At 36.9% G+C, this 24992-nt stretch overlaps 2 protein-coding genes and 1 pseudogene across 2 annotated transcripts; 2 read left to right on the plus strand and 1 right to left on the minus strand.

Annotated features, from left to right (window-relative positions):
• The first annotated feature begins 1212 nt into the window (after window positions 1-1212).
• Window positions 1213-2384, plus strand: LOC149402624 (trigger factor). The gene is made up of 2 exons (XM_089608783.1): window positions 1213-1281; window positions 1400-2384. The coding sequence occupies exon 2, from the start codon at window positions 1441-1443 to the stop codon at window positions 2233-2235; it is 795 nt and encodes a 264-aa protein (XP_089464909.1). The 5' UTR covers window positions 1213-1281; window positions 1400-1440; the 3' UTR covers window positions 2236-2384.
• Window positions 2385-3906: 1522 nt separating this feature from the next.
• On the plus strand, window positions 3907-7520 carry LOC149402625 (Peroxidase superfamily protein). Its single transcript, XM_089609709.1, has 4 exons — window positions 3907-4224; window positions 4987-5178; window positions 5263-5428; window positions 6954-7520. Exons 1-4 carry the CDS (start codon window positions 3988-3990, stop codon window positions 7373-7375), a joined length of 1017 nt encoding a protein of 338 aa, XP_089465835.1. The 5' UTR covers window positions 3907-3987; the 3' UTR covers window positions 7376-7520.
• Window positions 7521-11485: 3965 nt separating this feature from the next.
• On the minus strand, window positions 11486-12295 carry LOC149402626 (putative enoyl-CoA hydratase 1, peroxisomal pseudogene; annotated as a pseudogene).
• Between the last annotated feature and the right edge of the window lie 12697 nt (window positions 12296-24992).

Here is a 24992-nt window from a genome sequence, read left to right on the forward strand (position 1 = left end):
GAGCAAAAAAAAAAAAAAAAAAAAACTCAGATCGAAACTCGGCAAATGAAGAAGTTCTGGAACTTTTCGGCGATTAAAGAGTTTTCGGAAGCTTTTATGCAATTGAAGATCATAAACACTCGAACCCAACAACAAAGAAAAGGTAATATCCCGAGTTGTTTTTTTTTTTTTTCAAAAAATGGCTGTTCTAAATTTTTTTTACAGCTGCTCTATTTTTTTTTTTCCAAAAAAGGTTGTTCTTACTTTACCGAGAAATTGTGTTTGCATCCTAATGTTTTTGTTCAAGAATGTTAATTAAGGATTTTTAATATGAGAATGGCGTTGTTTTTGAAATCAATAGTATTGTTTGAGTGAGTGGCGTTGTTTTTTTAGATTTGCTGTAGAAAATTGTTTGAATCTGCATCGGGATCGAGTCTGAGAAGGACGCTGTGGAAGAGGTGACGCGGGGATCGCGGTGGATGGCGACGAAGGCGCGGGCCATTTTGGGGTACGCGGCGGTGGGCGGTGGGGCTGCTGCTGGTGGCGACGAAGGTGGCGGCGACGAGCAACAAGCTTCTTGCTGAGAGAAGTTTATGATTTTTTTTTAATACAGTATGTTCGTGTAAATAGATATCATATTTACAGTATGTTCGTGTAAATAGAAATCATATTTACAGTATATTCGTGTAAATACGAAGCTTATTTACACTATATTCGTGTAAATACGAAGCTTATTTACAGTATATTCACTGTAAATAGAAAGCCAATTTACAGTATACTCGTGTAAATAAACTGAAAAAATTCTGAAAATATTTTGAGCACGAAAATTCTGGAAATTATGAATATATGGAAGACAAAATAATATCAATGAATGAAGAATTAATTCGAAATTAATTACCTAATGAATTGCAACGAAAATAGAAACTAATTAACTAAAATCAACGCTGAAAATTTCCAAATACATAACAATTAATGGCTGAGAACTTTCAAAATCTGCTCAAAATTCAAATTTGAAAACTTCCCTATTCGGTTTCAATATTTAATTCGAAATTAAAAAAAAATGCCTAATTAAAATAGCGTAAGGACAAAAAGGTAAAACTAATTCAATTAATAAGCTGCCACGTAAGCAAGATGGCTATTTACGGGAAATTAACGAAAAATTGACTAAAACCAAATTGCTAGTGTTTTAGATGGCACAACTAATTATTTGCATTAAAAAAGGGAAGGAGAGTATTTTCCCTCTCTCTTTCTCTGCAGTGTCGTTCGACTTGTAGCCAATCAGTTGCTCTGCGTTAAAAAAAGGTCAGCTCTTCTTCTCACTCTTTTTTTTTTTTTCCATTTTTCTGCCAACAAAACCAAGCATCACAAACCCTAACAACACTGAATCATAGTCTCTCTCATTCTGTGTATACGAAATTAGGGCTTTTTAGCTGAACCAAAGCTGAGAAACAAAATTCGAAGATGGAAGACATTCTGACCGAGACTCCACCGCCATCGAGATTCCACCAAGACGACCTCGACAACTTCGCTCCTCCGTCGCCGCCGATCCCCTCTCCGTTCCTCTCCTTCTCCGCCTCGAACTCCGGCGAGCCTCTCCGACCATCGACGCTCATCGTCGCCGTCTCGAACCCCTCTCTCCTCGCCCTCCACCGCCTATTCCCTTCCAAATCGCTGATCGGAACCCTAACCCTCCCGGAGATTCCCTTCTCCGGCAACTCGATCGACTCATCCTCTCTCCGCCGCAATACCATCGACATCTGCGCCGTCGGGGAATCGGCCATTCTTGTCCTCGTTCGGGTCTCGGTCCCGGCCGAGAGGTCCTTTGCTGTGGCTAAAGCTCTGATAGGCAACCGAATCTCGCCGGAGCGAGTGGTGATCTTCGATTCCGTGCGGCGGGGGAATTTCCGCGGCCCGGGGCTCTCGGCCGACGACGAACGCGCCGTCGCTTTCAGGCTAGAGACCTCGGCCCAGAGGAAACGGCCGAACGGGCTTTTCAAAGGGCTGAAGTATCTTCCGTCCGGGAGCGTCGTCGACGGGCTCGGCGCGGCCCTTCTCGCGAGGTGCCAGGTGGCGGGAATCGCCGCCACGCTCTGCGCCACGTGGCCTGAATCCGGGGGCTCCGCCGTTTCGCTCGCGAAATCTCTCGTCAAGAGTGCTTTGCCTGGATTGGGTGAGAGTGGTTCCGGGGATGATGGTGAAGTTTCCGAGTTTGATGGTCGAGTTGACCATCTCTTTGACTCCAAAATGTATACCTGATTTTGCCTTGATTAGATTTCGAAAGAATTTTTTCTAAAGTGAGATATGGAAAAACTAAAATTAAGTTGAATGATGCGATAATTTCAAGTAAGACGCTTTTGATTACATTTTTTTTTATTATTATTTTTATTTATTTATGTTCAAGTGTCTCTAAAGTACTGGATAGTTGTCCGAGCTCTACTTTCAGAAAACCTGATTTTCTGTGGTAATTGTTTAGAAATTTTCATGTTCAAATATCTGTTATATACTCTGATCAGGCATTACTTTCGTATCATTTTATTGATGAGAGTTACCAGGCGTCTTATCAGCAATCTCGTAATTGCTCTGTTATGTCTAGTTTTCGGGTTCGCCTTAATGGAGTTAGGTTTCATTTCCTGTGAAAGTTTGGGATCACTTGTCTAGATTAAAAGAGATAACCAAGTATTAAAACTGTTTCTAATATTTCACCTTCGGTTCGGTTAATACTCGTAGTTACGCGTCTTTATCACTTTCTTACCATGCCTGTAAACTCAAAGCTTGTTCTCAACTAAGTTGACTGCTTTTTTATTTCCTCTCTCTGCAATGTTTAAAAGACAAAAAACAAAAATATGTGGATAAGAAATTCTTGTTTATGCATCAGGTATGTTTGGGAGGTTCAAAATCCTAGGGAATAGAAATTAAATACATTGAAGTTTTTGGTGTTTGCTTGGATGAGGATTATTCGAGGGAAATAAAATTGGAGAGAAAAATCTGAGGGAATATGGATACACTAATTTTAGAATTTCGTTTTCCTTGGCAAAAATGAGTGGAAATCTCAAACGTCATCGAAGATTGGTCGCTCCTCTATCTCTAGTTTTCTGGTTCGCCTTTATGAGGTTATTAGTTTTCATTTCCTTGGAAATTTTGAGTCCAAATTGTTATTAGGATGTTAAAATAGTTCAGACTTTTGTATGCCAAAAAAAAAAAAAACCCCCCCCCCACAAAGCTGAATATTAAAACTGGTTATGATACTTTGGCTTCAGTTCGGTGGGTAATCCTCGTATATACGTCTTTATCACTTTCATACAAACTCAAATCTCGTTCTCAACAAGATTAGCTGTTTTATCTGTCTATTAAAAGATTAAAAAAAATAAAGAAAAGCAAACGAGGACGATAAATTCTTGCTTTTGTATCGGATTCCCAGCAAGTGTATTCAAACACGAAAAGTTTGCCAAAAAATCAACAATATACGAGTAACGTTAAAGGTGTTGTGGTTTAACCAAAAGTTGCCGATGAAATCAATTTAGTTATATAATCCGCAATTTTAGTCACTTGATTCACCAATATTTGAAGGGACTAAAACATTAGCTGGAAAAGAGATTCTAACTCAGGCAACTAGAACATATCTTTTATAGTAATAAGTTGGACCAAAATTATAAAAAAGTAAATTACACAACACGACTTCCATTGTATAATTCAATTCTTGAAAAAAAAAAAAAAAAAAAAAAACTCAGACATGAAACTTTTAGTTTTGGAGTACCCACCAACCGGGCCAAAAAAAGTAGTTGCATCTTCTCTTGACTCTAACTCTCTAAGGAGATCTTCATGCGAGTCACTCAAACATTATAAAAAAAGAATGAAGAAAAAAAAGAGTATGGAACACGCTTCCCTCGTGTTTATAAATATTTACACACATATACGTATTTCATCTCAGAGTCTCACCATATCTCTCCCACCATCACCATTATTAACACTTGCCCAAGAAAAACTTGTATTCCAAAGGGTAAAAGAAAAATGAGACTTCATTCAGGTTTTTTCAGACCCTTGGTTGTGAATTTGATTATTTTGAGCCTCACTTGTTTGAGCGCCAACATTGAAGCCAGTGACTTCGGTTTGACGCTTGACTACTATGCCAAGACATGTCCAAAAGTGTTTGATGTCATAAAGAAAGAAACAGAATGCATGGTCGTTTCCGACACAGGAAGCGCAGCAAAGATCGTCCGGCTACATTTCCACGACTGTTTTGTTCAGGTTTGCACTTTGATCCCTCGTAAATATTTTTCGATGTTATTATGAGTAGGAAATAGTAATTATGTAATTGCCACCTCTATAGCAATTTGACCACTAATTTTTTTTTTTGGCAATTTCATATAATTTTTGAGTTTTAGACGAATCAAGAAAAACATTTACATTTTAAATTATAATTCAGAATAATATATTAATAAACAATTAATTAGCATACTAGCTATATTTACACTTTTAGATTGCTATTTAGCCAACTTTTGGTAAATATATTGTAAATAATCACGTCTACATATTTACACCTATAAATTGACTAAAATATCCTATTTATTTCCCGCGTGTAAATAAAATAGAGTATTTTAGTTAATTTACGGGCATATATACGTGGACGTGGTTATTTACCAAATATTTATTAAGGTTTGGCTAAATAGCAATTTAAAAATATAAATATGACTATATATCTAATGGACCCATTAATAAAATATAATTTTAAGGAGAAAATATATTGAATTTTTGTTATCAATTTGTAGGAAATTTCTATAAAGGGTATAAGTATTACTCCGAGCACATAACCAGTATGTTTAGGAAACTCATTAGCTTATAAAAACTATGGTTTATGATTACCACATCCAAATTGCTACAAATCATAAATAAGAACTATTGCTAAGTTACAAATCATAGCTTGGTCCTTTTTTTTTTTTTTTTTTTTTTTTTTTTTTTAATTCTCCAACTCTAAAAGGATTTGTTTATTTGTTTGTATTCACACTTCAGGGTTGTGACGGCTCGATTTTGTTGGACGATACGATCACGCTGAAAGGAGAGAAAGAAGCTTCTCCGAATCGGGAATCCTTAAATGGGTTCGAGCTCGTTGACAGGATCAAGAACGTGGTCGAGTCTGAGTGTCCCGGGATTGTCTCATGCGCCGATATTCTCACCATTGCAGCCAGAGACGCTGTGATTTTGGTTAGCCATGAACATAAATTTATTTGTGTTGGTTTTAAAATTTTGTTCCTTTTTTTAATGACCATTATTATTTTTGGAACTTAGGTTGGTGGGCCTTATTGGGACGTTCCTGTGGGAAGAAAGGACTCAGTCACAGCAAGCTCTGAACTTGCGGAGACAAATCTCCCAATACCAAGTCATGGTCTTCTTAATATCATCTCCAAGTTTCTTTATCAAGGCCTATCCGTTACTGATATGGTAGCTCTTTCAGGTAACAATTTACTAAAATTAAAAAAAAAATTTGGGGCTTACTTTTTTTTATTCATGAGTATGATGTTTTCATACATCCCATAGTCCTTGAAGAAATGTTTGGGTATAACATTTAAGTTTAAAGCACCAGTTGTCTATTTTTCTGCCGTCTATTAGTATAATGTAATCACACATTAATTATTTGTTTCAAGGGAAATATGTTAAAAAAAGAAAAATTAAACTATCCAATTCCAACGTATTTATAAATTTAATAGATACTTTATATTTCTCGTAAAAAAAAAAAAAAAAAAAAAACTTAAAATCTACACCACTATGTTTATAAATTTGGTACCAATGTGAAAGTCTTGACGAGACAATTACTTTGACATCAGTAAGATAGGTGTTAAGTTATTATATATACTTTTTAACAACATGGTTTATTAAAAATACACCCTAATTTATTTTTGTTTACAAAATCACGGCATAAATACCTAATATTTTCATAAACATATACTTAAATATTTTTTTTTTTTCGTGGCAAAATACCTAACATTAATTTTTAGTTGCACCAAACAAAATTAGTTAAATTTACCAAAATACACGTGACAACCTCAAATTAAACAAAACTTAATATTTTTTTTCCTGAAAAGTAATTCAGCATTAATAATATCATTATTATAGAAAAAATTAATTATAAATAAATTTAATATTATAATTCAATAACAATAATATTATTAAAAGCGTTTTTATTAATAAAAAATTAATTAAGTTTTTTTTTTTCTAAAAGTTATATAATTAATGCTTGATTAATTTTAAACAAATATATCAAATCATATTTATTATAAAAAATTAATTGAATATTTTTCTAAAACTGATATTATAAAAATTTTAAATCGTTTCTTATAATAAAAATACTAAGCCGTTCATTTTTAATAATTAATTCAAAAATTATAATATTAATGCTTGATTACTTTAAATAAATAAACATTTCGATTAATTTAAATAAATAAAAATTTCATCGTTTTAATAATATTATTAATGCCTAATTATATTTTAAAAGTCGTTTATAATTAAATTTATATTATTATAGTGATATTATTAATGTTTAATTAATTTTAAGAAAAAATATTAAATCATTATTAATCTGAGACTTATTTAACTGACTTATTTAACTGTGTAACATAAATCCAACATTACGTATTTTTTCCGCGAAAAAACAAGTATAAATATTTAAGTGTATGTTTACGAAAACATTAATTATTTATGCCGTCATTTCCTTTTTCATTTTTAAAACTTGTATTTACTTTATTTAATAAGTAATCTCAAATAGACTTCAACTCACTTAACCTATTTAAATCAAAGATATGTCTTGCTTTTTATAATAAACTGTTAGTCAAAATAAGGGCTTGCTCAAGCCTAATGCGAGATAATCATGGCTAATTTCTTACGTCTTGAGCTACTTTGTTGTGGGTGAAAACGCTTACGAGTATACTTTACATTATTAAATTAACCGAGTCAAAATTATTCAATAAATAATTTATTTTTAGGAGCACACACTATTGGAGTAGCGCGGTGCGCGAGCTTCCGTGATCGGATCTATGGCGACTTTCGAGCAACTTCGGGTCTAAACCCTATCTCAGAGACATACCTCTCAACCCTAAAATCCATTTGCCCCATGATCGGAGGAGACAACAACGAAACGGCCATCGATAATGTGACGCCAAATCTCTTCGACAACTCGTTCTTTCACACGCTCCTAAAAGGAGAAGGGCTATTGAACTCGGACCAAGAGATGTACTCGAGCTTTTTCAGCGTCCAAACGAGGGACATTGTCAAGCGATACGCCATGGATCCGCTCCTCTTCTTCCAACACTTCTCCGACGCGATGGTCAAGCTTGGAAACATTGTAAATCAAGAAAGCCTTGCTTCAGGGGAAGTGAGGACTAACTGTAGGTTTGTCAACACATGATTGGTCACTGATCATCTTATCCAAACTATTTGATCCATGACACACTACGGTTTTTACATTTTGTGTAGTGTTTCCAAACACAACACGTGCCTTATTTCCAAATATTTTAAATTTTATATACTAAATATTGTTCATTACCAGACTACCACGTAGAAATCTTCTCTTCAATATTGGATTTTTGCAAATAAATAGACGTTCAAAAATCTTATGAAAAAAAATGCTGCAAAGAAATAATCTAAAATCTTTCATTTAGAAACAAAATCATGTTGGAGAACATTTACTCTTTAGTCGAAATTGGTCTTCACTGTGACTTTAGTTTTATAAATATAATCTTTGTATAATATTTAGCATCACATAGAGATTTCAATAAGTTTTAATTACCACGCTTATTATTCATACGTAAAAATCGAATATCAAGGTGAAGAGTTATAACTCAAATGGTTGCACATGGTCGCAAATGATCATAGATAGTCATGGCTGCATGTAAACAATTAAAATAGTATATTGTATCACTTGAAAATAATATTAGATAGTCTCGTCTCAAATAACAAAGAACAACAAGAAAACTAAACAATTTCTTGAAAAAAATATATTCGATTCGAAACAATGTTGGTACATTACAAAAGCTGTAATTACAAAGAGCTAAATAAGATCAAAAATCCATAAATGGTACTTGAATGAACACTCACAAACCTTCAAATATCAGGTAGATAGAAATCGGATCTCTAATATTTTTTTTTTTGAATAATTGCACGAAGCTTCCATTAGAAAATGGGTAAAATACCAGTTGATACAGGAGAATAATATCTTAAACACAACTCGAACTTAGGTCGGAAAGAAACTAATACTAAGTACAAGTTTTCGCTCATCTTGTGCACACTTCTATCAAGAGGAGAGATATGAAGCACATTAAAATTCGAGCACTCATTTGGCTCTTTCAGTAAACCCATAATGGTTGATGGAGAGGTCAATCCAACTGCAGTCAGATAACCATAAAGAAAATAATTATTCAGCCTTTATAGACAAAACTCTAACAGGAAGTCCAAAATGGGAAGGTGGAAAATGGCTAATCCATTTGCAATAAAAAACAAAATCAGACAAACAACAAAATAAAAAAGTACGTTCAACATCCAAAACAGGAAAATAAAAAAATCAGACTCAAAACTATAACGCAAGTTAATGAGATCTCTCTTATACCCAATGCATAGACACCAAATTCCAACCCACAAAACAACAAAACTCACACCGCAGATCTTGGCACGCCAGGACTTGACCTCGTGGACGGCAGGAGTGACGGACTGAACGGCAATGGCTCTGTCAACGAGAATCAGATCTGCTGAAGATCGAGTAGGATCCATAACTAGATCAAAAAATTCAGATTTGGTCGTCAACTGAGCAGCCCTGCAAAATCCGTCGTCGCCAAAGACTCCAACACCACCAACGATGAAAGAGATCAAGCGTCTCTAGTACAGCACATCCGACAAAGTCAAAGCAAGTCGGCGAACTCCGGGACCGACGTCGGAATCCTATGGAGGTGAGGATGAAAAAAGAGAGCTTCAATAGATAGACGAGAGATCTTTCAATCCTCCCTCCCGGGCCGGAGCCGACCAACGCCGGCGTCCGTCTCCCAGGAGGGAAGTGACAAAAGTTTTAAAGAGAGACTGAGTTTTTCCCAGATCTGGAGAGACGGTTAGGGTTTTTTTTTATTTTTTTTTATAGACCGTTTCTAATATTATTAAACTTAATGGATGAGAATTTGATTTTTTTTTTTTTTTTTTTATTAACGTACGAGTTTGGATTTGTGAGCCTAAGGAATAGTGACCAAGGAAAATAAGTGACGTGATTAGATAATACTCGATAGATCAATGAAATAAACTTACTGTGAAATTAGTTTTAGGTTTGTTTATATCACATTGACTACCGATAGGGGGTCTTGTTTTATTTTTCAAAACCTCATAAAGTCCCAATTATACTTGCAATTTTTCCTTACTGAACATTTTTCAATCTCGTTTCCTTCAGTTCTGGCTGCGTCGCTTTAGTATTTCAAAAGTGTGACATGCTATAATGATTTATGAATGATACTATAATATTGTCTAAAATTATAATTTGATTCTTGAGATACTAAAAACGGAACCACTATGAGAAGAATAACCTTTTATACAAAATAATTTTCGCTTCTAAAGATCAAAATGTCGCATCAAAAAGTGAATTAAAAGCGACATTAGAAGTAAAGATCGTCGCATTTGAAAGTTTGCTTCTATGTTTGTAGATGCGACTTGATGTATCTAAGTTTTAGAAGCGAAAAATGGATGCGATGTTTCGCAGCTATTTGTTAGGATTCAACACACAAATCCGATCTAAAATAATAAAAAAAAAATGAAATTTGCGAAGAACAAAATAAAGCGCACACAGATTTATAGTGATTTACTTTCAATGCGAAAGCTACGTCCACTTTGCCGCTGCAGATTCCCACTAAAACCCAAATCGGGAAAAAAAATGTGTTTACAATTCTCTTGCGCTCTACAAAGAACATCCGCAAATCATCGTCGTAAGGTCTTCAGTTGTCACCTCGGCGCCGATTAGGCTCCTCATCTCTAACACTATTATCGCTTTTAAAAGCACTGCCATGTTTAGAAGCAACGATCGTTTCTTAAACCCCTCCTGTCAAACCGCGAGAAAAATGGATGCGGCATGTCATATTTATTATCGCTTTTAAAAGCATTGAAACATTTAGAAGCAACAAGTCGTTTAAAAAATACCTCCCGTCACAACGCAATAATGTTTTAGAAGCGACATGACATGTCGCTTTTAATTTTTGATTCTCGCGTTTGGGTGTGAAACAGCTAGAAGTGACATGTCTCAGGTGGGAGAGAGAGAGAGAGAGAGAGAGAGAGAGAGAGAGAGAGAGAGAGAGAGAGAGATTACTTGGAGGCGAGGAGACCGACAGAAGTCCAGCGAGTCTGGGAAAGAGAGAGACGTACCTTGGAGGCTAGGAGCACGACGGAAGTGTTAGGAATATTGCCCACTAGAAGATGATGATTGCTAAATAAGATAAGAAGTTACTTTATTAGCATCATATGATTAGTGGGTTGAGGTATGATAACATTCAGAATCAATAACAACTATCATCCATAGTCTCCGTATCAAACTGAATCGCATGCTGGGCATCCGAGATCGGGCGGTGAACTAAAACTTGGTCGATGAATGATATGCGCCTGAAAAGCCTTATCTAAATTCATATATGTGGACCATGAGTAAGGTTTGATCACTCAGTGGGAGCATTATACACTTGCAGAAGGTGTACGACCTGGAGAGGCTTTGGTTTGGATAGATTCGTCGTTTAAGGACCGTTACGATGCACTAGCCGAGGCCGCTTATGATGGTCACAGTGACGCTTGATCTAATATCCTGAAGTAATCATGGACTTCTAGATCATGTTACCGTCTTCTTTGACTCACCACGTTTAAGGCTAGTTATACGCTGATCAAATAGGTGTCTTGGGAAGTCGAGACATGATTGTAGAAGAAAGTGTTTTACGGATATGGAATCCAGCCTTCCTGAAAGAAGGTTTATGTTCTCTCACCTAAGGGTTGATTCCAGAATGGATTGATTGTGCACACTTCCGAAGTTGGCTTACGTTCGGTTGAATCTTTCGCTGGGGAAGCAACGATGCTTAGGGCTTATATGTAACGAGAAAGGTATAACGGAACAAATTGACATATCTCGATATGGGCAGAACCTGGAGGGTCATGATCACGTACTGATTAAATCAGTGGACACTCGTCACGATGAGTAAATATAAGAATAAATCTCATTTTTACCTCTTGGACTCGTACGTCGGTTACATTTTGCCCACTCTACTCGAAAATGTTGCATTGAGAATCTCTTAACGAATGACGTTATTACACATTGCCACTTCTGTCTAATTTTGGACGTTAAATGTCACGTTTTTTGTCACGTGAGATTTAAAATATGTGCAATTATCAATAAAAAAAACTCTTCTTTTTCTTCTCTTCTTCTCGTTCTCCTTTTCAGAGGCATGTCCCCTCCATTTCTTCTTTTTTTTTTCTTCTCTCCCGAACCAACCCTCCCACCAAAGCATTGATGGCCTTATTGCTCGCCTCTCCAGAGCTTCCCATCTGAAAACACAAAAAAGCCCCGAATCGCAACACCAATAACAATCCGAGCTTTGCTCTTATTCACCGACATCCCGTTATAGTACTTGTGAGCTCTCTCCTTTTCGAGCGCAAGAGCGTGAGCAAGGTCGAGCCTCAGACCGTCGTTAATGACAGCCTTGTATCTCAACACCAAGTCATGACTGTTTCTGATTATGGCCTCTGCAACTTCTCAGGCTTTATTCAAAAGTTGGTCTGCTTCGACGAAATGGTTCACGAACCCTAATTTCTCCCCAAATTCTGCATTGAGAAGCGTCGCTGTCAACGACACTTCGCGCGCTTTGTTGGCTCCGATTGTACGCGACAGCTTCTGAGACAGACCCCACGATGGAAATATCCCAAATCTGGCGTGAGTGTCGACGAACTTGGCTCCTTTGGCCACGACGACGATGTCACAAGCGAGAGCGATCTCGAACCCCGCCGTGACGGCGAAGCCTCCGATCGCTCCGACGATCGGTTTCCGACACCGCTCCATCTGCGCCACCGGATCGGCCTTGAGATCCTTCACGTCTCCCTTGAAAACGTCCTCTGCCGCCGTGAGATCAACGCCGGAGCATAAGGCGCGGCCGGAGCCGGAGAGAATCACCACGCAAACGTAATCGTCGCGGTTCAGAGCCTTGAAGTCCTGAGCGAGGTCTTTCATCATCGCTCTGGTTAGCGTGTTGAGCGACTTAGGGTGGTTGATTGTGACGAAGGCGTTCTCGTTGGGTTCGATCTTCACGAGGATCTGATTTTGGTTCGCCATTGTTAGGGTTTCGAAGCTCCAAAAGCCCCAAATTTGAAATAAGAAAATCCTAATTTTTGAAGGAAAAACAGGGATTTCCATGGGTTTTTACCTAGCTGAATCACCGAAGATATCAGGCGAAAATCACTTCCCTCCGTCCATGGATTCACAGCGAAGCTTTGATGAACAATCAAAATCGAACTGATATAATAACAATTTGATAAACAATTTTAAATATTAAAAGTATATAGAATAACCAAAAATACTATTATAGCCTTTAAAATAATGCCACGTCATCAAAATGTGATAACTTAACGTCCAAATACTGACAGAAGTGGGGCTTTGTAACACGTATCTGAGTTTTGATTTGAGTTTGGAACATTTTCGAGTCCAGAGGGTAAAAATGAGATTTATTATAAATATAATTCTAGTATTAAAGGAGAGTTCAGTCATAGCTTACACGGTGGAGTATTGACTAAGAATGGACAAATCGATCGAAAAAGAGAAAGGACTATTTCATCTTTTAATCGGATTTGTTAAGCTTCTACTACTAGGTCCATCGTCTCCGATTTGGTTTCGATAAAGGCGGATAAGAACGTTAATATAATAGTATGTATTATTATTATAATCTCACTTGCTGTAATAGTGATTGACAACATTAATTCCAAAAATGGTATTTTGGGAATTAAATAAATATTTATAGTAAAACTGTTTATTTATTGCTAGATCAAGTAAATAAACTTATTATTTATTGTTGAAAAAGTAAATAAGTGTTTAATGGGCTTAAATCTATTGGGCCTTGAAAAATAAAAAAAATCGCCTATCCTCTACTGTGTTGGACGTTTTTTTGCATTAATGTGGTAGCCAGTATTTTTTCTGTTCCTAAAATATATGAGAATAAATAGGAAGTATATTTTCCTGTATTCTCTCCTAATATTTAGGCTAAATATTAGGAGGATATTTAGGAGAATATAATTTCCTAGATTTTCTCAACAGAAAATATTTTATACTGTTGTATAAAATAAAATCCTAGATATTGATCTGATGAATGAGATGAAAAATATGATTCACTTGTTGAGATCCAAGGGTTGAGATTTAATCCACTAGTGTGAACACAATAAAAGTAAATAATATCTTTTAGAATATTCTGGAATATTTTATAAAGATACCTTTTAAACTGCTATAAATAGAGGGCTGATGTGAAGCAAAATATGGAACCTACCGATACAGCTAAAAACACCCACACACTCTCCTTTGTGGCTGCGTGCTTGTTTCTCCTTCTTCCCCTCGGAATTGCATCAATTTCATTATTAGAAATAAGAGAAAAAGATCGAAAACACCCCGTTTCCAGATCTAGTGAGATATAACGAAGCTCACTCTTTTGTCTTATCTTCCTCGGAGATTACGTTTCGGAAGACTTTGGTGTCATCACATCGAGTCCTTGAAGGAGGAGTTCCAAATATGATCGTGTGGAGGCTTGTATATTCAAGACAAAGACGGATTGTGAAATCTTTCGGTTCGTGAGCCAATAACTGTAACTTTTCTTAAACTCGTCTTTTATCTGATATGGATGCTTGATGAAGTTTCTTATGATTAATTAATTAAGTAATCTAGATCTTGTTTAATAACCATGTTAATAATTACTTCTTGTTACGGTAATTATTCTTTTCCGCATTTAATTGGTTATTTAAGGTGCATTAATCACCAATAAGTGGTATCAGAGCTAGTTGATTACTTAATTAATCGATTCGTTCTAGTAATTAATTTTAATATGGTTTTTATGAATTTATATTGTGATATGTTATTCATTCAATTCAGTATGATATGATATGTGAATTGTGATTCGTGGTTGATCGTAGGTTTTTTTATTCTCGCTTTTCTAGAATTGTTAAACCCGAAATTCAAAGGGTATAGGTTTTTGTGATTTTATTTAAAATACTTTTTGTAATCCAATCGTCGTGAAAGTCGGAAGGCTGACTACCCACTGCAAGATGAGATGACGGTGCGAAGCACAGCCCCATCGGAGTTCCAGAGATCCACCTTTGACAAAGAAGACGAATTTTGTGACATCCTTGTTACAAAATTCCGCCTACCCCTTAGATAGGAGTCTCGGATTTTTGCCCCCTTGGCTCTTGATCCGAGCTAACTTGTTGAGCCCTACCTTGGCAAGTGGGCTCAAGGATTCGACCAGGTCAAAGCCCGTTAGCCCGGTTTGGTCCAAGAGGCCCAAACCGATTTTTATAAATTTTTTTTTTGATGTTTTATTTAAATTAATTATATGGGCTGGGCCCAAATAAATTTTATTTAAAACATGAAAAATAAATGATCATAGACATCAATTTATTTTTCAAAGGCCAATTGTATTGGGCCTTAATCATTAAATTATTTTTTTGATAATATATGGAAAAATAAATAATCTTTGACACTTATTTATTTTTCACTTGAGACAGAGAATGTGCTCAACAAGAATCTATGAACTTATGTGATTGAGTTCATCAAGTTAGATTTATAAGAATCAATTAGGATACGATCAATCCGAATCAAAACCATATATGGTTTGTTATACTTGTTTAATTAATTGCTTTGCCATGTATGATATATCTTGAAAAATTATTTTGTGGGCTATCATGGGCTTTCATTTATTATATGTAACTTATGTAATATGATTAGGATATATTTTAATAAATGAGTTGAAATGATCAGAGAAGCTTTGTCACCAAGCCGATAAGAGACTAAGCTTGGGGGTTATTAAAAGACTATGTCTTCCCTCCTCTCTGGAAGCTTTTTCTGTGAAGGAATGCTATTAGGATAATCAAGACTAGATGTCATGATGCTCCTAATCACTAAGCTATATCGAAACTTAATTGTTTTTAAAGGGTAGTTTAGAAACACTCGAGTTTTTAATATAATTAGATAATTCGAGTGGATCACCTAGATGAAAGTGAATGCTAGGAGATCAAAAATAATAATACTGAAAGTATAATGAGTCTGTAATGGTCTCCAACATTGACATAATACCGTGAGGATGACTGATCGCCTCAGTGCTAGCGGATCTTCTTTTGAACGCCATGTCTGACTGATTCCATTCGGAGGGTCTTTTCTGATTGCAATACCAATGTTATGTCTCTAACGATAGGGGAAGGGGTAAATCTCATTTCTGACTAGTTACGCTAGCACAAGCGAGCTAAGCTCACTTCAGCCGAAATGTTGGGTCGACTTATGCTTGAAATGACTGCTGGTAGTTAGTGAACATAGTTATGAAGTGTCATGAACCACGATTGTTCACTAATCTGAGATGGTTCTCGATTTTCACTATGTGCATTCCGTTACGCCACCATAGTGGGACGGACTATGGCTATTAGTGGATTACAGTGAAATATGAAAATTGGGTTCTTTTCTTAGTATTTTATCCCGTGCTTGGTTACATAATGTTTTTATTTTCCTAAATCTTATTGATAACTTGTTTCTTTTCATATTTTTAATATATATGTGCTTTTATATTTTAGTAATCATGTCGAACCCTATTATGGTCCTGTTGTCGAAAGACGTCCTGACTGGTGAGAACTTCCCGAAATGGAAGTCTAACCTGAATACTGTGCTGGTGAGTGAAAGCATTCGCTTTATCCTCACTGAAGAGAGACCTCCTTTTCCGACATCAAATTCATCCCGCTCGCAGAAGGCCATGATTTTGACAAGTGGACTGCGGCTAACAACAAAGCCATAGCCTACATGCTCGCGAGCATATCTGATGTGTTGCGAACAAATTTGGAAGGTAAGGAGACTACTGTGGAGATCCTTGACTCGCTGCAGGAAATGTTTGGGATGCAGAACGAGCAAGCCCGTATTGAACTCACCCGTACGTGCACTAGCACTAGGATGATTACGGGAACTCCTTTGAGGGATCATGTCATGAAAATAATTAATTACTTCACAGAAGCTGAATCCATGGGGCTTTGATGGATGAGGTCACTCAGGTGGGAATTATCCTAAATTCCCTTTCGAGTGATTTCATACAGTTCACGTCGAACTATATCATGAATAAGTTGACGTAAGAAAGAACAAAGGATCAGCTCTGTAAGCTGACAAAAGTTCTTTGCCGAAATCCAAGAAGAACATGTCTTCTGGAGCTGGGTCATTAAAGACACGTCCTAGTACTTCGAAGGGGAAAGCTCCCGCTAACAAGGAAATGAGAAACTTCAAGAGAAGTGGAAAATGAAAAGAGAAGAAGCGTGACATGGTGGGCAAATACCACCACTGTCACACTGAAGACCATTGGAAGAGGAACTGTCCTTTATGCATAGCCGAGCTTGAAAAGAACAAGAAGAATGCTGGTAATGGACCGAAAAATTCATGATATCCTAAAATTGTTTTTGAGGATAATTATTCATGAGCATAATTCTTTTCTTGTTGCAGAATAGATCTGGAGGAATGCGATGGTGTTGGTGAGCTTGCTGAGCAATGTCGGATTCAAGCTCGAATTATTGAGAAGCTCATGCTCCAGCTCAAGATCTAAAATTTCCCAGTAGTTTTATTACTTTCATTTTTGGATTTATTTTTTTAACATAAGAGTTGTGTCACAAATAATCCGAGGTTTTCTGGACTGTAGTCTTTTATGACTATTCCAGATAGGATGAGTCTTTTCTTTCTTTATGTTTTATTTATTACATTAATTATGAACATATGAATGAGTCATTAAATATTTCTCTACTCATTTATGAATTGCCTTAAATTGCCTTTATGATATTTGAATATGCATAAATGCTTAACCCTTAATTAAATATAGAATATGAAGGACCGTGTTTCCGTTCATTAACTATATAGGTGCACAATATTATACTATCCGAGTTAATAATCTCTGTTAGAATTTTAATTAGCTTTTATTGCTTTATTAAAATTGCTATTATAAATGTGTTTTAAGAAATGATAAGAACTATTTAGAACTCTGGTAGTGTCTAAATAATTATCTCATATCGACAAATGATTTGTGTGATTAAGAGATAATAAGATAACACAACTTTAAAGTTGGTGTTGATGATACATTGATTGAGTGGGAAGATCTTTATAAGAACCTAGACACTCTAGTTCAATAACTAAGTGGGAGCTTCCTTAAATGGAATCTAGTCACTAGAATTGATTAAGTGAGAGCATCCTTTATTGGATCCTAGTCACTAGAATCATATTATTGAGTGGGAGCATCCGTTAAACGATTCTAGCCACGATTGTTCATTGAATTTAATGGGAGCATCTTTATAAAAATATCGTCATTATTGAACAATATAATGACAGCAATGTCCTTCACATGATTGTTACCATCATTTATGATGGAAACCTATAAGATGGATTAATTGCAATCATGACAATAATATGAGTGGAAGTGTAATTAATTATTGACTTGCCATAAATAATCAATTAATAAGTGGGTGCATCTTTAATTAGAATCTTGCCGCTATTGAATGAATTTAAAATAGCTTAATCCTTCGCATGATTTTATGCATCATTTATGATGAAATTCTTAAATAAGTCTAATAAGAGTTGTCAATGGTGCCCACAAGAAGAGTAGTAGTCTTTACATATGTATATTTGATGTAATAAAGTCTCATGAAGACTCTTGCTTGTAACCGCTGAATCATTAATAAAAGTTGAAACGTTCATTCATTCTCCCTTGTCTGTTTGAAGCTTTATGATAATCTATAGTCTTTAGTCCTTAAACAAACCTAATACAAATGAAGAGTCAAATATAGATTTGCATGAACAAACTCTTCATGTTTTGCTTAAAACAATATATTCGCAATCTAAAGATGAAAGGACTATTGATCTCTGTACGATTGTTAGGAGAATCTATGATGTCTGGTTATGGGGCATAGAGAGTTGGAGACTGTATAGTTCTTCTAGGTATCTTTTGAAGGTACTGAATTGACCAGTGCACTTCTAGAGACAGAATAAGAACAAACCATTTTACCTCTTATGTCTCGAGGTCACTACGTATGAATTGCTTCATGCTTACCTCTATCCTGAAATGAGACATGTCATTTCATAGCTTACGTATTCTCATTTGAGAAAGTTAGAGTTCGGACACACCGTGATTCTGAACATGACCTATTGTTGAAGTACTAAGTTATGAAGATGTCTTGAGTAACTTGGTGAAGATCTCATAGATATGGAATTCATGTACAAGATTGCTGAAATGCAATGTATATCACCTCATGCTTTATTCCTTGGAATGTGAATAAATGAACTGGACAGTGTCCAAATTGAGTCTTGACTCTTTTGGATGAAACAATGATACTTGTTAGTTCCTCGTCAATACATTGTTTCTAACTTATTCACAAGCTACAAAGGAGTTGAGGAAATAACAGCTAGAAGGGTAAAATGGTAATTTTGTAAATCCCGACTAGCTGATGATATTCATGAAGGGTAAACATAGATAATATTCAATGGATCCACTCATCACAATAAAGTTGAATTCTTGAGTAGCAAATAAATTCATTTGAACCGAGAGATTCTCAGTGTCAACTCTTTAGTGGAGTCAGTTGACATTAAGCTAAACTAGGAAAAGGTTTGTGAAGTTTTGAGTCCAAGTATGTTAGCTCAAGCTTTGTTCATTTGGATCCATGTGGTCACTGTCACAAGTCATTTCGAGTAGGATTAGTTAAACTAGAAGCTAAGTCAAAACAAGAACTAGACAAGTTTTACGAAAATTGTCTAAAGCGTATTTTTGTCTTTTTGGACATGTGATGAAATGGAGGTCAATAAATAAGTTTTTTGACATTGTCATATGATGACAATGAATTGATCCACACGGCCAAGGCTAAGTATTTGGGCCTTGAGGATTAATTTCATTTCATAAAATTTTACTTGAAAATTCTTAATGGGTTTTTCTTATGTTGTCATGAACAAATGAAGAAAAATCTTGAAGCCTCTTCTAGAAGGTGTTACACGTCCAACATAGTAAGAGAAAGAGAGATTATTTTGTGCATTGATGTATGAAGATATTTGCCAAAAGAAAAAGAGGAAACAAATTTCTCTAGGAGGAAATAAGTCACATGGCCAAGGCAAGAGAAGGCAAGCAAAAGAGGAAACAAATTTGCTTCTAGAAGCCCTACCTTGCACGTCCAAATAGAAAGAGAGAAACAAAATATTTGCTCATGAATATGTGATATTCTATAGAGAAAATGAAACTATCTTTTGAAGGTAATCATTCTCCTATAAATAGAGCCATCATTTTCATTGTTTCTCATCCCAGAGTTTTAGAGATTGAGAGATTCTCTCTCTAGAACTCTTGGCCGTCCACTTCTCTCTCTCTCTCCCTCTCTCTCTCTCTAACTCTTTTCGTTTTTGTTTTGGCACATAGGTCCACATTTGACCTAGCGTTTATTTTAGCTCTTCAACTCTACGACTTGTTCTTGAGTCTTTGTGTTTAAAAGTGCCCACACACTTATTCCTTCTTACCTTGAGTGATTTATGTGATAGAAACTTTCGTTGTTACTCGAGTTCCCGAAGAATGAATGTATTGATATTTTAAACATCAACATAATCTTTCATTAAATGAATGTATTGATCTTTAATAATGAAGATCAAGCTAACTTGTTTTAAGTCAATAAACTCTTATTTAGTAGATCAACCTGTCAAGCTATTAGCTTGAAGGATTTGAGAGATCTATAAATTGAACAATGAATGTGTTCGAACAAGCGGATTGGTACTTAAGGGATTGAGCCCTTGAGAAGAGACACTGGCAATGATGTTGCCCTTCTCTCTGATACCACGAACCAGTTCATTTGGGATCTTATTTAAAATAAGATGAACTGTCCTTTGAGGAACATGTTCTGTTGACTTTGGATCTACGTAGTTAGATACTACTGAACATTTTATTAAAAGGTACATTTTAAAAACGAACAAATAATCATGATGACTCTTGGATTTTTGTTATAATCGATATGATGGAATTGATCTAGGAATAAGAAAAAGTTTGATGCTTCGAGCAAGCGGCGGAATTTAAAAATTTTCTTTGAAACAAGTAAAACGATTTTACTAACCTAGACAAAGAGCAAGTACATGTAAATAAAAACTATTATGAGCATTAAAAATTTACTAACCTTTTTAGAAGCTTGAACGTTGATGAGCCTTCGGAAGATTGAAAACATTCGTCTCCCCTCGCAGCACATCTTCTTCTTTCCTCGGCAACTCGAGCAAGCACGACAGTTTCTATAACAAGAATCACTTGAGAGAAAAGGAATTAGTGAGTGGTCACTTTTAAACACGACGACTCGAGAACAAGTCTCAAAGTTGAAGAGCTAAAATTCAGAATCAATAACAACTATCATCCATAGTCTCCGTATCAAACTGAATCGCATGCTGGGCATCCGAGATCGGGCAGTGAACTAAAACTTGGTCGATGACTGATATGCGCCTGGAAAACCTTATCTAAACTCATATATGTGGAACATGAGTGAGGGTTGATCACTCAGATGGAGCATTATACACTTGCAGAAGGTGTATGACCTGGACATGCTTTGGTTTGGATAGATGGGTCGTTTAAGGATCGTTACAATGCACTAGCCGAGGCCGCTTATGATGGTCACAGTGGCGCTTGATCTAATATCCTGAAGAAATCATGGACTTCTAGATCATGTTACCGGCTTCTTTGACTCACCACGTTGAAGGCTGGTTATACACCGATCAAATAGGTGTCTTAGGGGAAGTCGGGACATGATTGTAGAAGAAAGTGTTTTACAGATATGGAATCTAGCCATCCTGAAAGAAGGTTAATGATCTCTCGCCTAAGTGGTTATTCCAGAACCGATTGATTGTGCACACTTTCGAAGTTGGTTTACGTTCGGTTGTATCTTTCGCTGGGGAAGCAACGATGCTTAGGGCTTATATGTAACGAGAAAGGTATAACGGAACAAATGGACCTATCTCGATACGGGCAGAACTTGGAGGGTCATGATCACGTACTGACTAAATCAGTGGACACTCGTCACGATGAGTAAATATAATTCTAGTATTAAAGGAGAGTGCAGTCTTCTTCACTTCCACGTCTCCGCGCTGCACGATCTCTCGAATCAAATGGTATATCCTCTCAATATGTTTAGAGCGCTTATGGCTTAGAGGTTCCTTTGAGTTAGCGACAGCCCCACTATTATAAGAATAAAGGGTCATGGGCTCGTCGACGTTTGGAACGACATCCAAATACTTAAGGAATTTTCTATGCCATACATCCTCTTTGGATGTTTCACAAGCAGCCACATATTTTGCTTCCATTTTGGAGTCAGCAATGCAAGATTGCTTAATACGCCTCCACACAACAACTCCACCATTAAGGATGAACACAGATCCTGAAGTGGATTTCCAGGAATCCTCATCCGCTTGAAAATCGGAGTCGATATATCCCGTCATAGTCAGGTCAGTACCTAACTATGTAAGCATCAAGTTCCTAGTTCTTTGAAGATACTTGAGAACATGCTTAACAACAATCCAGTGCTCGGGTCCAGGGTTGGATCGGAAACGGCTAACTACACCAACAGTGAAACATATGTCAGGTCTAGTGCAAAGCATATCATACATGAGACTTCCTACGGCTGAGGCGTAAGGAATTTTTCTCATGTCCTCAATCTCTTGTGCAGTCTTGGGAGACTGGTCCTTAGAGAGTGAGACTCTATGCCTAAAGGGTGTTTGGCCCTTCTTGGAGTCTTGCATCGAGAAGCGATCCGTCACCTTATCAATATAAGATGCTTGAGAGAGCGAAAGAGTCCGGTTCTTCCTATGTCGAAAGATTTGGATAGAATGTACCCGGCTACTCCTAGATCCTTCATATCGAATTGCTTTTCCAGCCAGACATTAACCTCAGATAACTTACCCACATCATTACATATGAGTAATATATCATCGACATTTAGTACCAGAAACATAACTTTACCTTCGTGCATTAACTTGTAAACACACGGTTCATCTACTGACTGCTCAAAGCCGAAGTATGCGGATGAATTTAAGCATCGTGACTGGCGAGAAGGTTTCTTCATAGTCAATCCCTTCTTGTTGGGTATAACCCTTAGCCACATGTCGTGCTTTGAACGTCTCGACGTTCCCATCCGGACCCCTTTTCTTCTTGTATATCCACTTACACCCTACGGGTTTAATCCCTTCAGGAAGGTTTTTCCAGACTTTTTTTGACATACATCGAGTGTATTTCAACTTTCATGGCGTCAAGCCAAAGGTTTGATTCAGAACAAGCCATCGCTTGGCTATAGGAAATAGGGTCATCCATGTCGGAGACGGCTACGAGAGTGTCTCCATAGGAAATGTACCTGTTCGACTTTTGAGTAGCCCTCCCACTACGTCGAAGTACTACTTGACGAGATTTTGATGACTTAGGTTGTGTTTCAGTTGGGGTAAGAACAGTTCTTACAGATGAGGTAGAAGCTTCCTCACACAATTTTCTTCAAGCACAATTTTGCTTCTAGGTTTTACATCTTTCATAAAGTCCTCCTCAAGGAAACGAGCATTCGTGCTAACGAAAGTCTTATCATCCTCACGACTATAGAATGTAAAACCTTTGGTTTCCTTTGGATATCCAACAAACATACATAATTCTGACCTACCCCAAATTTTGATGCGGCCAAGATTTACTTTACTGCCAGTCCATCGTTCATAAGGAGTACCAGGAACTGTTTTGGACGGAACTTGGTTTAGAATGTAAGCGGTTGTTTCGAGGGCATATCCCCAAAAGGAAAGAGGGAGTGATGAGTAACTCATCATTGATCTAACCATCTCCATAAGAGTTCGATTTCTTCTCTCTGACACTCCGTTTTGTTGAGGTGTGCCAGGTGCGGTAAGCTGAGAAGCGATACCTTCTTCTTTAAGAAAGTCATCGAACTCTCCAGACATATACTCACCACCTGGATCGGATCAAAGGGTTTTGATCACTTTGCCAGTTTGCTTTTCGACTAAAGCCCTAAAGACCTTAAATACGTTAAAGGTCTCAGATTTGTGTTTGAGCAAATAGACAAAACCATATCGTGAGTAATCATCGGTGAAGGTAACGAAGTATTCGTACCCTCCACGTGCCTGTTGGCTGAGCGGACCACATACATCAGAATGTACTAGTTCCAGCAACTCAGTGGCTCTTCGACCCTTATCAGAGAAAGGTCGCTTAGTCATTTTTCCTTCTATGCAAGATTCACAAGTAGGTAATGAACCTATTGTAGAGGCTTGGAGTGGACCGTCCCTCACAAGTCTCTTAATCCTGTCTAGACTGATATGACCAAGTCTTAAGTGCCAGAGGTATGTTGATTTTGTTAGATCGGAGGATTCATAAAGTTTGATCCTCTTTGGCTCCCTAATTAGATCGTTATCTATTTTGGTGTCTAAAAGAGAAGGTCGAGTGGGATGAATGTAAAAAAAAAGACCATTCTTCATACAAGCATCAGTGACAAAAGAATTTGAAAAAGAAATACGAATTCCATTCTTTATAAACTTTAAATAATAATCTTGCTCGAAAAGTTGAGTAACAGATATTAGGTTTTTCCTAAAGGAAGAAACATAATAAACATTATTCAAATTTAAAGTGCGGTCTTCAAAAGACAGCGTCACGGATCCCACAGCCTTCGCAGTCACCATGCTCCCATCACCCCACTTGAAGCAGAAGTCGCCATTCTTTAAGCTTTTGCTTTTCCTAAAACCAGTCAAGGAGCAGCAAATGTGGTTAGTAGCAGCGGAGTCAATAATCCACGACGATACATTATCAGCTACTAAGCAAGCTTCAGTAACAAGTACAATACCTTTTTCTTTGGTTTTGAGGTAGGCATGACAGTTCCTATGCCAGTGACCAGGCTCATTGCAGTGGTGGCACTTGACGTTAGACTTGTCCACCTTCGGAGCCTTTGGCGCTTTCTTCTTCTTTTGAACCTTAGGTTGGTTCTTCTTCTCGGCCTTGCGAGGTCTCTTCTTAGATCCAGAGGTGGAGGCAGTAGCATGTACCTCTACTTGAGCCCTCTTTTTCTTAGTGAGTCCCTCAGCGGTGTGAAGCTCCTTCATAAGCTCGGTAACAATGTACTCTAGCTTGTTCATGGAAAGATTCGGGGAGAGTTTCCATGATCATGTCTATTTTAGTCTCCCCATCAATTTCAGATCCAAGGATCTCCATTTCGTTTGGATAGCTAATGATCAGCATCATATGATCTCTAACAGGAGTTCCAGCCTTCATACGACAGTTCATAAACTGTCGGATCGCTTGTTGCCTAGCTTAACGTCCTTGCCCTCCAAACATCTCATGGAGATTGCAGAGCATATTAGCGACATTCTCGATGTCAAGATGTTGTTGTTGCAACACATTGTTCATAAATGCTAAAATATAGCACCTCGCAACCTCATCGGATCGGAGCCAGGCCACCAGGGCGTCATTTTCCTCTTGTGTCGAATCTTCATTCATTTTAGGACAGGGGGTAGTGAGAACCCATTTGTGCTTGTCGACAGTAGGGACTATGTCGAGGTTACGTTTCTAGTTGACGTAATTGTCGCCTTCGAGTTTATTCGAGGAAAGAATGGTTGAGATAGGGTTGAGAGACATTTTGCCTATAAGAGTTGAAACAAGTTTTTGAATAGTCTTTGGTTTAGGATTTAAGTTTGTAACATTTGATAAAATCCAAAGGTGCTATAAACCAAACGATAATTTACTCCCTCAAAAGAAGGCTGCAGAAAATCTCCATTTATAAGTAAATGA

This window comes from Urtica dioica, chromosome 3, assembly GCF_054948205.1.
Source record: "Urtica dioica subsp. dioica isolate 48M chromosome 3, U.dioica_male_clone48M_v1_H2, whole genome shotgun sequence".
Classification (NCBI taxonomy): Eukaryota; Viridiplantae; Streptophyta; class Magnoliopsida; order Rosales; family Urticaceae; genus Urtica; species Urtica dioica.